General features: G+C 50.5%; 1 protein-coding gene and 1 long non-coding RNA gene across 3 annotated transcripts in view; one reads left to right on the top strand and one right to left on the bottom strand.

The window, feature by feature from the left end:
* LOC147583256 (uncharacterized) overlaps positions 1 to 14552 on the bottom strand; it is a 44320-nt gene that overhangs the window by 28786 nt on the left and 982 nt on the right. The window contains exon 1 of one of the 2 annotated variants that reach the window (XR_015246941.1): positions 7180 to 7567. The exons of the other annotated variant lie outside the window; for it this stretch is intronic. This is a non-coding gene — a long non-coding RNA (uncharacterized LOC147583256). Of the gene's footprint in view, positions 1 to 7179; positions 7568 to 14552 lie in introns of those variants that run through there. 2 annotated transcript variants of the gene reach the window in all.
* On the top strand, positions 8503 to 14026 carry DLX6 (distal-less homeobox 6). The gene is made up of 3 exons (XM_086695808.1): positions 8503 to 9448; positions 10726 to 10919; positions 12767 to 14026. Exons 1-3 carry the CDS (start codon positions 9022 to 9024, stop codon positions 13016 to 13018), a joined length of 873 nt encoding a protein of 290 aa, XP_086551934.1. The 5' UTR covers positions 8503 to 9021; the 3' UTR covers positions 13019 to 14026.

Raw genomic sequence — 14552 nt, 5'->3', positions numbered from 1 at the left:
GGGCAGGGAAGGTGCCTGCACACGCCGCGTCTTTCTATTCAATACCGAATTAAGAGCTGGGTCCCGGTGGAATTCTCTTTTACTAACTACTCTCCGAGGAACCCGCCAATTCTGGCGGGGTTTGCTGGATTCTAGTAAAACTCGGCTCACATGGGGTGGGATGTGATGGGGAGGAGGAGGGAGGGAAGCGCATCTCCTTTCTTCTAGATAATTGGGACCCAAGTAACGAGAAGGGGGTGGCGCAGTAGGGAGAGTTACTTACCGCCCTCCACCTGAAATAAGCAAGACCAATAACGCGCCTCGCTTTTCGCCCTGTTTACTCCATCCCCATTCAGTGATTGGCAAAGCAGGCCCTGAAGGCAGAGGCAATAATTGCTCCGCGCTCTCCTTACTAGGGATGTGTGTAGGCATTTGAAGTGTACTAAAAATAAACGAAGGAGCGAGAAAATGAAAAGGGGACAGAGTGACAATTTGTGGCAATTAAAGCGTCTGCACATGTTGCCGGAGGAGCAGGGACCCACAGCGGTTTTTGTTTTCTCAGGCCTGATGATGGGACTGACTCGTTAGGGAGTTTTCGTCCCAGGGTGTGTGGGTGTGTGGGGGTGTGGGGGTGTGTGGGTGTGTGTGCGCGCGCGCGCGCGCGCACACGCTGAAAAGTCCGTGGGGGGAGGAGGAAGCTGGGACCATTTCTGCTCCCCTGAAAACACAGTTTTTCTCCGGGAAAGTGCCGGGTCAAGCTCCCTTAACCGCTCACCCCCTCCCTACCTCCACCCCCGCACTCCAGCGGGTCTCAAGTGAGAGCCTCTAGGTTCGCACTCAGCCGCCACCTCTTCCAGGAACTTTGGAGCAAGTTTTCAGCTCCAAAGTGTCTAACCTTAAAGGGGAAACCTTAAGAATGACAATAACGTTTATCTCACAACCACCAAGACGCAAGGATGAGGGGTGGGAAGGGAGAAAAAGGGGGGCGCCCAGCCAAATCAAAGCTTGGGAGACATTTTGACAGCGCGCTTGAAATATTACTCTTAATTTTTGGAAGACTTTCAAGAAGTGAAAGGGGGATGGGTGGGGGTGAGTGGAAAGAACCACAACTTTCTCCCGTCACTCCAGCATCCATACAGGGAGGGCTCCAACCTCTGCCAGCGCGGGAACACACAGTGGGAAATTGCTTCAAGATACAGCAGAACTCTCTTCTTTCGTGGGACCCTACCTGAGCCTCGAACTTCGCGAAACGGCGGGTAGAAGGCGTCATGGGTGTCAAAAGTCTGCATAATCTCAAAACTGGCCATCAGAAGGGTGACCGCAGGCCCTGCGTTCCTCCTGGGCCTGGCTCGGGCCTCCCAGAATCGCACCCAAACTGGCGCTCCGTGTTGATCAAGCCCCCACCCCCCACCTCCCCCCATCCCATCCCTGTCTAGGACCACGGAAGGGGGAGGGGGCGACACTGTGCAGCCACCGCCGAAGTCCAGCTCGGGCTGGCTTCAATGAAAGCTGGCAAATCCAGCGAGTCTCGCAGAAATTTTCTTCGATCCTAATTCAATTTTAAAGCGGATTTTTACTATTAAAAACGCTGCCGAGCAACACATTGAATTAATCTGACTGTACGGTTTTAATTACAGTGAGGGTTTCTCTACAAATCTGTACAAGACAGTGGCTGGCTCTTGGAGGATCTCTGCCTCCTGAATTCCATTATCCAGCCTCACGTTCCCCGCAGACAGCGGCGCGTGGGAGCCAGCTGCGGGCGCGGGCGTTCCTGTCGCCCTCAGCTTCTGCCCGCCCTCCCGGCTCCTGCCCTCCCCCGTCCTTTCTTTCACCCCAGCCCCAAAGAGAGCCCTGGACGCCTGCCTGTCTGTTTGGGACTGCTGCACTGAAATCCTGAAACACTATGCTCGCTTTTTAACTCTCGGGCCCAAGACCTTTGAGCTTCCAGAGGCTCATTCTTAAAAGGGTTCATTTCTCGGGGGAGGGTGACCTCTTTTGTAATTTTTAAAGGTTCCTCCTCCTTTGACTTTGTAGCTGTTAGAGAGAGCAACAAGATGCCCTAAGGGTTTGAGGGGAAAGCAGGTTAGGGATGGGAATGAGATGGGGAGAAAGGTCCAAGAGAGAATACTAACTGTGGCTGCTAGGTGTTTGGGTCCAGCCATCCCCCAACCCCCAGAGCAAAGAGGACTGCTTTTATCAGACTTGGTTTTATTTGCTGAGCAACTAACATTGTGGGGCAGTGGTCTCCAGAGAACTGGATAGACAGGAAAACGAGGGGAGGTACTCTCCAAATGAAGCAGATTCACACTCATTCTCTCTTGTTCACTCCCTTGTATTTTTCAACTCTCTTTGTATGTTCCCAGCTTTTCTACTCTCTCCATCTCCCTCTCCACAGAGCATATGGGAAGAAAAATGCTGAACTCAAATATGAACCTGAATATGTATCCAAATGGACACAACTCTCAGTGAGTATTTAAAGAAGCAAAGGCTTTGAGTTCTATGAGGCAGGGTGCCTCACTTGACAGAGGGGGTGGGGGAAAGCATTTTTGTTTCTGCACAAAATTATGAAACCTATGGAATACTATTGCATCGCCCGCTGGGTAGGATGGAAGGGGGGTGTTCTTTCTCCTAGATTTGTGAAAAAAAGGATTTTGCTCTGAACAAAAGAGAAAGGGCACAGATGAGAGAATGGGTTCAAACAAATAAACAAGCCCCTCACTTCTTTTAAGAGTTTTCCAATCAGTTGCCCCTTTAGGAAAGTTTTACTAAAAACCTAATAAATTACCTTTCCATTTATTTGGATGTCATGAAATAAACATATGATTTCATAAACATATGAAATAAACATAGATAAGAAGTACCTAGGAATAGTCATGAATATGAAAATCACCAGAACATCTATATCACAAGGGTAGTCAGGTACAACTCTCTCTCTCTCTAATGGGAAACAGTTTTGATTTCTTTTTCTGTTGTAACAAGAGAACCATCTAAGAGTTCACATGATAGCAAGAGGATGTTTTCCATCCCAGGTTTTCCTCAAGAGCTATCCAAGACTGGCTCTCCCTTAATGTTGAGGCATTTGTTATGACTTTTTTATGTTACTGCTGATGAAGGGATGAAGAAATTAAAACAGAGGATGCTTCCAGGCATTTAGGAAGAGGCTTGACCAGCTATATTAACTCCTTATTACCCTAAAAATAGTCTGCCATTTCCTGCTGATGCCTGTTCCCTGCCACTCCAGGGCTGCATTTATCCTCCAATGGTCAGGAGGTCCCAGTTTCCAAGGACTGGCTTGATTAAAGCTGACTTCAAACACCCTATCCCTTCCCCTTTTGCCTTGCTACATTTCCCAGCAGGGCAAATCTGGGAGACTCAGCCTTGGTTTACCCAACAGGCTAAAAATACCAACATCACTATTCATTTTGTTTTAATCTAAGTGTCTAAACATTATTGAGTTATTTTCTTCCTGGACTGAAAGAAAGAAGAATATTTAGTGTATTAGGGAGTGGAGTCCTATGCTTAATAAAAGAGGAGGAAGGAAGGAAGGGGAGAAAAGAAAAGAAAAGAAAAGAAAAGAAAAGAAAAGAAAAGAAAAGAAAAGAAAAGAAAAGAAAGAGGAAAGGAAAGAAAAAAAAGAAAAAGAAAAAGGAGGGAGGGAGGGGGCGGGCGCCTGGGTGGCTCAGTTGGTTGAGTATCCGACTTCAGCTCAGGTCATGATCTCGCGGTCCGTGAGTTCGAGCTCCGTGTCCGGCTCTGTGCTGACAGCTGAGAGCCTGGAGCCCGTTTCGGATTCTGTGTCTCCTTCTCTCTCTGACCCTCCCCCATTCATGCTCTGTCTCTCTCTGTCAAAAATAAACTTTAAAAAAAAAAAAAAGGAAGGAAGAAAAGAAAAAGAGAACAGACAGACTTCTGTATACAGGGATGGTAGAAACATGTGTTGTTTCCCCCCTTGAATCCACTGTATGCCCAACATATTGGCTCCCTCTGTTAGGAAAGCTTTGGATGCTCTCACAGTCTGGGAATGGGACAGAGAGAGGCAAAATGTGTCGAATTTGAGGACCTGATTGGCTTTGCTTTCATAACCTGGAATCCAGGTTTGAAAAGATTCCCCTAGAGCAGGGGCCTCTAGTCTAGAATATGCTTAATTAATATTCTCCAAATTGGACACTCTAGAAAAAGTCTGCGAAGCTCCCAGTGGGCATCACTGGCCTAGTAAGGCCAGTGACATCCGTGTTGGAGTTTCTTAGCTACCTGTTTTTGGGACCCTGAACTGGAGAGATGAGGGAGGTGTTTCCAGACTTTAGTGAGCCTCCTTCTGCATGTGGAGTTTTGGGGGTCCTGAGAGGGTTTGGGTGGGCCTGGGAGGGTAGGGTGCTAATATGGGCATTATGTTTTATAACTAAAGGAAATAATGCCATAGTCTCAGTGCTTCCTTGCCTAGTCAGATACTTTTGCCTGCCCCTGAACATACCATCACTGACTTGGGCTAAGAAAGGGAAAGAGGCAGCTCTCTTGTTCCACTCCCAAGCTTCCCCAGGTGTATGTGTTGGGGGAGGGGAAAAAAGTGCCTGGGTTTCCAGGACATCAAGCACCCTTTCCCTACACAAGTACACAAACAGAAGTTTACACTGAATGAAGGAAAGACTAGCAGGAATTTTTTCCACCAAGGTCTCCTCTTGAGAAGGAGGTTCTTAGCATGGCTATGTAAATCAATACCGAGTTATTTCTTTGAATTCAAAGGCTATTTGTTGAGGTCTAATTTCCTTAGAATTAACGTGATAACTGAGCCCAACTTAGCAACCAGACCCAACCAAGGGCCTGCCCTGGGTTGAATGCACTTCTCCAGGGTGCAGAGGCTGCAAACCCTCGTCAGCACCCAAAGGGAGTGTGCTAGCATCCCTCTACAGTTAAAACAGGGGATTCTCTGTCCCAAAGATCCCATTCCTCCCACCCGTGGCCTTGGGCTCGACCCACGCGGTCTTATATTGACAATCGTTATTTTTTTTCTAAATAACGTTGACAGCTGGGATATAAGTCCCCAAACCTCAACACCTTAAAAAGCAAAAAAAGCAATATAGGCCTCAAAGTCTGCCTTCTGTAACTTCTTAGTGAATATGACCCTCGCCTACTTCAGGATCTAAAAGAGCCTTTGGCCTCCTACTCCGACTGCCGGCTTCACGTCTATTTTGAATGATAAAGACTGAGCGGGACTCGCCTGCCGTCCTCCTCCCACCCCCACGAACTGGCCAGGGTTCCCCGGCGGGCAAGACAAAGAAGTAGGAGCCAGCGCCCGGCGGGCGGCCTGCCGAGCGCTGGGGCCTGGAGGCCCTGAGACGTGCGCCTTTGCTGCGAGGCCCTGAAGAATCCAAGAGTTCGTGCCTCTCAGAAGGGCCGGAGGTGCGCGTTGGACTGGAACAAACGAGGGCTGACTTGCCTAGGCGCATTACCACCGCCCACGACGCGCGAAGGACTCGGCAGCCGAGATGCCGGGTTCGGTCGGAGAGAAGCGACCGCAGGGAGCGGCCCCTTCGGCAGACAGCCACTGCGCAGCGAACTCCTCCAGCCTAGGCTGCTGGTGGCAGAGGCCACACGTGGCGGCCACTCGCTGAGCGCCACCTTGGCGCACTGTGTGGGGCCAGACTAGCTCTCTGGCTAGCTGTTCCCGGAGTGCCCGCAAAGCCGGAAGCTCAAGCAGTGTAGCATTCAATCCAGTACAGTCGCACCGAGACCTCAACCCAGGCGGAGAGACCCATCGATCGCTCCGCTCTCCAGCCCTTGACTGACTGGGCTCAATGTGGTTCTCAGCAGGACCTTTACCACTGGCAACAACTGTTACTTCGGTGTAACTGCACACTTGCTCCTCTGGAACACAGTGATGTGGTTTTATCCTCTAATGGGGGTGGGATGAGAGCCCTGCAGCTTCAACCCGGACAATTCTAGCTCTCCAAGCTTCCTCAGGAATTAACAAGCGGAGGAAACCCTTTGAATAGAGGCTGCTGAGCCCTGGATCTGGTGTTCAGTGCGGGGACCTTCTCGGGGCCCGCCACGACCCGACCCGTTCCGGGTGCGGCCAGAGTTGGGGAAGCCAGCGAGGAAATAGGTGCACCTGCGAGCATAAAGAGAAACATAGACATGCACGGGGTTGTGTGTGTGTGTGGGGGGGGGTATGTGGGGAAGAAACGCCTTCACCGTGTTAACAGCAAGCTGCAGGGTATAAAGCAATAAAATTGCCACGTCTACCTGCTGGCTTTGAGGACATCACAAACAAGCCCGGCGCGAAGCCCGGGTGCACAGAGAGCCCTCCAGGGAAGGGGGGGGGACCTTTTCTTTTTCTGACCTCCCGTTTGCTCCCCCCATATACACACCCTACACACATCTCCCCCTTCCCTGGCCCACCTTTCATTTTCCTGGAAGGTTTTTTTGTTGTTGTTTTAATTCACTGCCGATTTGTAAACGCGTGGATCGGGTTACTGGTTCGCGTGTTAAAGTGCACCTCTTGTTAAAAGAAGGGGAACAAGGCAATCCACTTAAAAATGAATTCAGAGTTACTGAACCGGCTCCCGAGCCTCAAGAAGTTAAGCGCGGCGGGCTGGGGAAGGGAGGGGAGAGGAGAGTAAATGCTGCTGTCCTGAGAACCCTGGAGAAAGCCCACGGGCAGCGAACTTCAGGTTATGTGATAAAATGGAGGAAGGAAGGAAAGAAAAAGGCAAACTAGCCTGGCGACTCCTGGAGACCCCGGGCAGGGCGCTGGGTAAATCAATTAGCATAAGCCGATGCTGCAGAGGTGCGCACAGTATGTCAATACAGTCCAAGCTGCTACTGCTGCAGCCACCTTTCCAGGAGTTACCGGGGCGAGCGGTACCGCTAAATTGTCAATTTCTCGGGTTCCTTAGGGGTCCAAGCCAATAGGGTGCAAAGAAGTCCCCAGGCGTCTTCCCAAAGACCCAGACTCGTTCCTACACATGTTGAGCTGGAGATGTTAGATTGTACACTTCTCCGTGTGGTCAAAGGCTCGCTGGCTGGGTCTAGTCGCAGATTGAACGCTGGCGCCGAGCCCATGGGGTCTGCATGTCTTGCCCACCCAGTCCCGATCCACTGACAATGCAGACTTCCTTCGCCTCCCCGCAGTTCCGGGACCCGACTCCTGGCGCTGCCCGGCCTGCCCTCCTCAGCGCCTGGTCCCCAGTCCGGCTCTCCTACCTGGTGGCCGGGCCTGAGCCTCGCTCCGGGATTCCGCTGTCTCTCCTCAGCTGCCTGGATCTGAGTAGGTCTGGAGACTAGACGGAGAAAGGCTAGATCCACAGCCCTGGGCTGCTCCGAACTTAATGTCTTTCCCCAGTCCATCTTTGAAAGAGAAGTGGTTCTACCACCTGGATGTGCGGATATAAATCCCCTTGCAAATAATAAATGGATTAATAATAACAAGGTATGAAGTTCTTTTTATAGAAAAAAAGGAGAGAATTGAAACTAAATGCGGCAGTTAGACAACCATTTTGATAAGAGGATAATTGAGGCGACACTGGTGTATAATTAGAGGATAATTTATGCTATATCCACTTTTATTCCACCTCCCAAAATAAACCCAGTCCATAATCATTACAGGCAAATTGTTCTGAATTTTATAGCAGCAATTTGAACAAAGTACTGCAGTTAATCATGGGAGATTTTTGTGTATTCCTGATTAGAACTCTAATTGCCTCCTTCCAGAAAGTAAAAATAACTGTAAAACGACTCTATTTTTATCATTAACAATGTTGACAATAAAATAAAATCAATTGGAATTGTAATCGAGAGACAAATTTAGGACGAAGGCACTTTTACTTGGGTAGTTTATATTGTAATCAAGATTTGCCAAACCACTAACCGCATGTATCATTTGCATATATTTGAAAGCATTACAGTAGCTTCTGTTTTCAATAGGAAAAAATGCATTACTGTCAGTCCTCCAACGATTCGCTTTCAGAACAGACTGCGCGTTCTGGGGGGGGAAAGTTCCCCCTTTCTTGTTCAATACATAGGAACTACGGCCTGAAACGGCAGGAACCTCGCCAAAACAGGGTCTGATTTTTCTTTTTCTTTACACTCCCTCCCCCCGAACCAAGGGGTGGTGCCCAGGTGTGGGGGTCTTCTTTCCTCTGTGGTTTCAATAAAGTACGTCTAGAAGAATACACGGTGACGGGGCGCTCCCCCGGGACTATAGTGGGACTGGGGAGGGGGTTGTGGAGAGGAGGTCAAGGGAGGGGACCTTGCTTTAAATGAAGAGGGCACTGCTTCTGAGAACAGGCAGCCTGCTGGGGTGCAAGGGGACTGAGAGGGAGCGGCTTCCAGCCAGGCTGTTCCAGGTCTGCGCTACGGGGAACTGAGGCTCCGGGTTTGGGGGCGCGAGCTGCGCCCGGGAGGCGTCGGCGGCCGGCCCGGCCGAGGCACCTCCCTCCCCGGCAGCACTGAGCGCGGAGCCGCGCGGCCCCCGGCTGCAGCTCCGGGCTGGGATTGGAGTTGCCGAAGGTAGGCGAAGAACTCGGCGAGCGGCGCACACACCAGTAGAAGCCGTGCGCCTGTGACGTCAGGGGGCGACTGACCAATGGGGAGGCGCTGCCCTTTGGAGACAAACCATTCGACTCGTGGCGTCTGCATCAAGTCTGAAAGCAGACGCGCAACTTTCGCAGAATCCACCTTAAAATCTCTGCCTTAAACTGCACCAGCCCCCAAAAAATCCAAGGGGGGAAAGAAGGGGGGGAGAGCAGATTCCCCCCTCCCCCCTCTCCTCTCCCATCCCTCCCCCTTCCTCCTCCCTTTGAGTTAACAAGGCCCTGCTCACTATATCTCTTTATATTAAAAAATATATATATTAGAGAAGAGCGAGGGAGAGGGAGAACCACCTCCACCCCCTCTTTTTTTTTTTTTAATTTTTTATTTATTTATTTATTTTTTTGCAAGAATCCCAAGAGCTAAGGTGGCTGCAGAGGGGAGAGCGGCGCGAGCCAAGTGGGGGGAGGGTGGAGGAAACCCGGGAGAAGGCTTTCTCCAGCCCCCAAAGTTTTGATGATGACCATGACTACGATGGCTGACGGCTTGGAAGGCCAGGACTCATCCAAATCCGCCTTCATGGAGTTCGGGCAACAACAGCAGCAGCAACAGCAGCAGCAGCAGCAGCAGCAGCAGCAACAGCAGCCGCCGCCGCCGCCGCCGCCACAGCCGCACTCGCAGCAGAGCTCCCCGGCCATGGCAGGCGCGCACTACCCTCTGCACTGCCTGCACTCGGCGGCGGCGGCGGCGGCGGCGGCCGGCTCGCACCACCACCACCACCAGCACCACCACCACGGCTCGCCCTACGCGTCGGGCGGCGGCAACTCCTACAACCACCGCTCGCTCGCCGCCTACCCCTACATGAGCCACTCGCAGCACAGCCCTTACCTCCAGTCCTACCACAACAGCAGCGCGGCCGCCCAGACGCGAGGGGACGACACAGGTGAGAGGCCGCTGGGGCAGCTCTCTTCTCCCGCCTCCCGCCTCCCGGCTGCCCCCCACCCCGCCCGCCCCGCTCACTTCCTCAACGCCCGGGCCTCCGCCGGCCCCCTCCCCCAGGCGGCCCGGCCTTGTGCGCGCCCGCTCGCCTGGCGCCTGCCTGCCGGCCTCGCCCAGCCCGGCCCCTTCTCGCCGCCGCGGACCCTCGGCTTCCTTGCGGCGCGGCCCGCCTGGCTCCCTGGTCTCCGGTGCGCCTCTCGAGCCGCGCCTCCGGCTCCGCGCTGGCTTCGCTCTACGAGTTGGTCCGCACTGCGCGCTCCAGCTCGCTGGGTCTGTGCGCCCTTTGCCTCCCTCCTCCCCTCCGGTCTGTGACCGGCGTTTGGCAAGACTGGGGACATTTCTGAGCCGGAACTGGGGAGCGTGTTTTGCTCCCCAACCCGATCTGGACAGCCAGTGGCCTACTTTGCGGGTGGCGCCCGGTGAGCTTCGGTGACCCGAAGGGAAGCTGACGCTGCCTCTAGCTCTGGTTAAACTGGTGACAATTGGGCTCTTTCCGGCGGGCTTTTAGATGTCCTCCACCCCCCACCCTTGCCCAGGCCCCCTCCCTCTGGGTTTTCGATACAACGTTGGCTGCTCCTTTGTTCCGAGAGGTGAAGCAGAGGGCCTCGGGCGGACGGTGCTCAGCCCCCCGAGGGGTTCAAAGTTGCCGTGCGATGCTCAGCTCGTTGGGGAGCTGGTCAGAGCGGCTGGTTGTGTTTTGTTTGGGGATTCGATTCTGTCCCTCTCAGCAGAATAATGTCGGACTCGACGAGGGTCTTGATGCACCGGGCTCGGAGCTAGTGACATCAAGTCAACTGGCCGCATAAACATCAGGGTGGCTCAAGCACAGCTTAAGGCACTGTAACGCCAGGCCGAGGGCCCCCGCTTCGTGGCGAGAGCAGCCGCCCCGCAGCGCCGCGCGCCCTAGAGAGCGGTCGGCGCCGCCTCCGCTGCGGCAGAGCGAGGCTGTTTGCCCCAGGGTCGAGAGCGCTCCCGCGGTCCAGCCCGCCCCCCCCCCTCCCGCCTCACGTTATTAGGGCCAGAGTCAGGGTCGGCCACAAGCTTTCGCACCCACAGGAAGTACCCGGGCACTGTGAACCCAGAGAGGTCAGGGTGGCGTGGGGACGCTTCGAAGAAATCCTTTTGGGGCTTTGGGAAGACCCGGCGCAGTCCAGGCCAAGCTCAGGAAGGCTGCAGCAGTGGCCTCACCGGTGACTGCTCCTCTGTATTTTTTGCTTGCAGATCAACAAAAAACCACAGTGATTGAAAACGGGGAAATCAGGTTCAATGGAAAAGGGAAAAAGATTCGGAAGCCTCGGACCATTTATTCCAGCCTGCAGCTCCAGGCTTTAAACCACCGCTTTCAGCAAACTCAGTACCTGGCCCTTCCCGAGAGAGCTGAACTGGCAGCTTCCTTAGGACTGACACAAACACAGGTAATTCCCGAGAAGCCCAAGTATCCCTGAAATGCTGATCCTGCTTACAGATCGGGCAGGGAGCACATCAGGAGGAATTCTTGGCCTAGTCAACTGAGGATGGAAAGAGCTTAATGACAAATGCCTTTGCTCCATTACACACTTTCCGGGACAACAGTTTGGAATAAATGACCTGGTATTTAATGCTGGATTGGATTTGCACATCCTCCCAACCCTCGGCGACCCCACCCCAGCCTAGTGTCCTTTGGTGACCAAACTCATAAATTAATCGAGTCCTATTCCAGAGCAGAACGACACGAAAGAGAAAAAACATGTAGGAGAAAAAGATGTTCAGGCCAGGAGGCAGAATGAGAGCTATGTTTCTTAAGGATCTGTTTGTGTGGTCATGGGACTTAATAAGGATTTCAACTCACTGGCATAGTTATGAAATTGGGGTGAGGGGGAGGACCAGATATATATAGGCTCCAACAGGATTTACTAAAGGAACCAAAGTGCAAACTATCCATCCTAGGATAGGTGAGGTGGGTGTTTCTGAAGATTGCCCTTAAGCTCAATGGTTAAATCATACTGGGTGACTGACTGGTGCAGGCTGGTGAGGTGCCTTCCTGGAGTACAGGGCTTGCGAGCAATGGCAGAGTTGAAGATCAAAGAGGAATGCTCACCAAATTACAGCAGGTGAAGCCTCAGTTAAGTACAGTTGCTGAAGTTCTCCTGTCCTACTAATTTGAAAGACATATGGGGCATTTTAGACTTCACAGGAAGGGGCTTAAGTAGGTATATTAGGACCCTGGTCATAAAGCCAGGCTGCAATCACCTGTGGTTTTTGTCCTTGTCAATTAACTTAGCTGCATGGGGTGGTAGGCCTCACGTGAGGTGGGTGATCTTCAGCAAGGGGACTCCAGGGTATAGGAGACTCTAGCTGGTGAGTGATTGTGTGCTGCCTTAGAACAGATGTCCCCGAAGCTCTTCTTTTCAATTCGGCCTGCTTTCTCTTGCCATATTGCCACCAAAAATTTTGGGGGTTCCTGCAACTCAGTAACCTGTATTACTCTTGGTAAAGCAGATTCCTATGGCTAAGGAATTTTAAAGGTGAAAGAAGTGGCACCATAGAATTTCCTTCTTCAAACCAAGTAGCTTAGATATGCTTCCATCCCAGATTTCTGATTCACATTTAACTTTCAGGAGTCCTTTGACTTTTAGTGACCGCACTAACAACCATGTGATGATTGTTGACCACAATTTGACTAAACAACATACAAAGTAGGGAACCAGGGAGGTACCATCCCTATTCCCTACAGGATTATGAGGATATATTTACTTCAGGACAAAGATGCTTCATGCACATGCAATATATGCATAGGTATATTCAAGGCATTTGGTTATAAATGTACAGGTTTTTCTCTGTTCACGGTCATTTGCTCACTGTACATGCATAGAAATGTCAGGTTTGGGCATTAGTAAATACGAAACAGACTATCAGAGGAAGTGTGGCTTTAATCTGAAAAGTGCTCTGTTTTAAAAATCCTTCTTTAGACTTTGAACCTGACTATCTCATTCGCCTTCATTCTTATTTTATTCTTATTTATGCTGCTGTTTTAAACCTAGACTTGCATCCCACTGAAGAGCTTAGCACAACAACGTTAGGTATCCAGACAAGATACCTGGTAGACAGGGGCGGGGTGAGAGAGAGGAGGCTAGAAAGAGGTGGAGGAAGGCGGAGACCTGGCGTTTGCAGTTTCGTTTGTTCTGTTTTTTGGGGGATGGGGGTATTGCTTCCAAAGCCTGGAATAGAGGCACTGGTTCGGTGTTTCGCTGAGCCTAATGATCGCTGCTGCCTTTCGTTCCAGGTGAAGATATGGTTTCAGAACAAACGCTCTAAGTTTAAGAAATTGCTGAAGCAGGGCAGTAACCCGCACGAGAGCGACCCCCTCCCGGGCTCAGCGGCCCTGTCACCGCGCTCGCCGGCGCTGCCTCCAGTGTGGGACGTTTCTGCCTCAGCCAAGGGCGTCAGTATGCCCCCCAACAGCTACATGCCCGGCTATTCGCATTGGTACTCCTCTCCACACCAGGACACGATGCAGAGACCACAGATGATGTGAGTTGTCTGAGGGAAATTGATACCCTAGGGAAACGTCTGAACAAGGCAAGGAGGATCCAGGACCTGCTTGCATCTGCCAAACCCAGCCAAAGGAGCAGGCTCGGGAGAACTCTTCTGTGTGGCAAGACAGTCTGGGCGCTGGCTCGCCCTCTCGCTCTCTCTCCCCCTCTCTCCTCCTTCCCTTCCTTTCCTTCCCTCCTTTTCTTTTTCCCTTTCTTTTTCTCATCTGCTTTTTCCCTTGAGCAGCCTCAGTAACTGATTTTGCATCTTAGAGAGAGAGAGAGAGTGAGTGAGAGAGAGAGAGAAACTGGTTTCTATGCCAGTGCTCCTGAAACTCCTCACTGCAAGGACATTTTCCCTTACCCTTTGGGATCCAGGCTCTGAGCCTCCTCTTCTCTTTGGGAATATCCATCAAAACGACTTTTTTTTAACAGACATTTTCCCCCACCAGAAGAATCTGCGCAAACATGGCAGCGTTTTTACTTGTTTAATGAGCTTAAGACATTACATGATGAAAAAGAAGCATTTCGGGCTCCTGCATTTTTATTTACCAATCCCAGACTGACAAAACAAAACAAAACAAAACAAGAAAAAGAAAAGAGAAAGAAAAGAAAAAGAAAAAAACCTTTACCTAACAGCCCTTCTTTAAAGAAAAAGGAAAAATCGGCTGTAAGATTAGAACATTGCCACAAAGGGAACGCTGCATGTTTTATCAAAATGCAATGAGCAAGAATGATGATGTTTTTTTTTTTAAAAAGAACAAAACAAAACCACTCTTTCCCCACCCCACCCCCAAACCCTGAACTGGAATCAGGAAAGACAGAGGAAACAACCAAAATCACCATTCTATTGCTTTGATACCTTTACTAGGTGAATTGGTGGCATTCACTAAGCTAATAGGGACGTTTATATTGAGAAACATTTCTGTATATATTGTTGAATTTTAGTTGTACATATACTTTGTATGGTTTTGTCTTCTTTCATATATGGAGTAAAAGCCACAAAACGCTGGGAGTGTCCTGGATATTTCTCTGTGTGTCTCCATCTCACCACCCCCTCCTCGTCCCTCCCAGTATATTTTCTATCACTCTTAAAAGAACTCCTATTTCCTAATATGGGAAGCCCTATATATAAACATCAAGTGCCTGCAAAGATGTCAGTTTGCAGCAGCAGCCTTTTTCTTAAGTACTTTAACATTAAACATGGATGTTTTTTCAGCTTTCTTTATACATTATATTTTTATTACATTTTCTACACATTTATCTATTTTTTAAAACATTAGAATGATCTATCCCCAGGTTAACTTCTAGACATCCAATAGTTTCTAGTGCTGAAACTGAGTGTTCTCCTTTTCCTTTCCTCAGTCAAAATAATACAGCTGTATTTGTCTTTGTTTGGAAGCAATTTTTTTTTAAACAAGAGGAAAGAATACAAGAAAAAAACAAAGCAAATGCACAATTATAACTACTTAATGTTTACACCCTTTGCAAGCTAGCTAGGCAGGAAAATGCATGATCCTGGATGAAATACATCCT

Source organism: Puma concolor, chromosome A2 (genome assembly GCF_028749965.1).
Source record: "Puma concolor isolate L17-30 chromosome A2, mPumCon1.1.hap2, whole genome shotgun sequence".
Classification (NCBI taxonomy): Eukaryota; Metazoa; Chordata; class Mammalia; order Carnivora; family Felidae; genus Puma; species Puma concolor.
The sequence above is the reverse complement of the archived record's forward strand: the minus strand, read 5'-3'. Positions and strand labels throughout refer to the sequence as shown.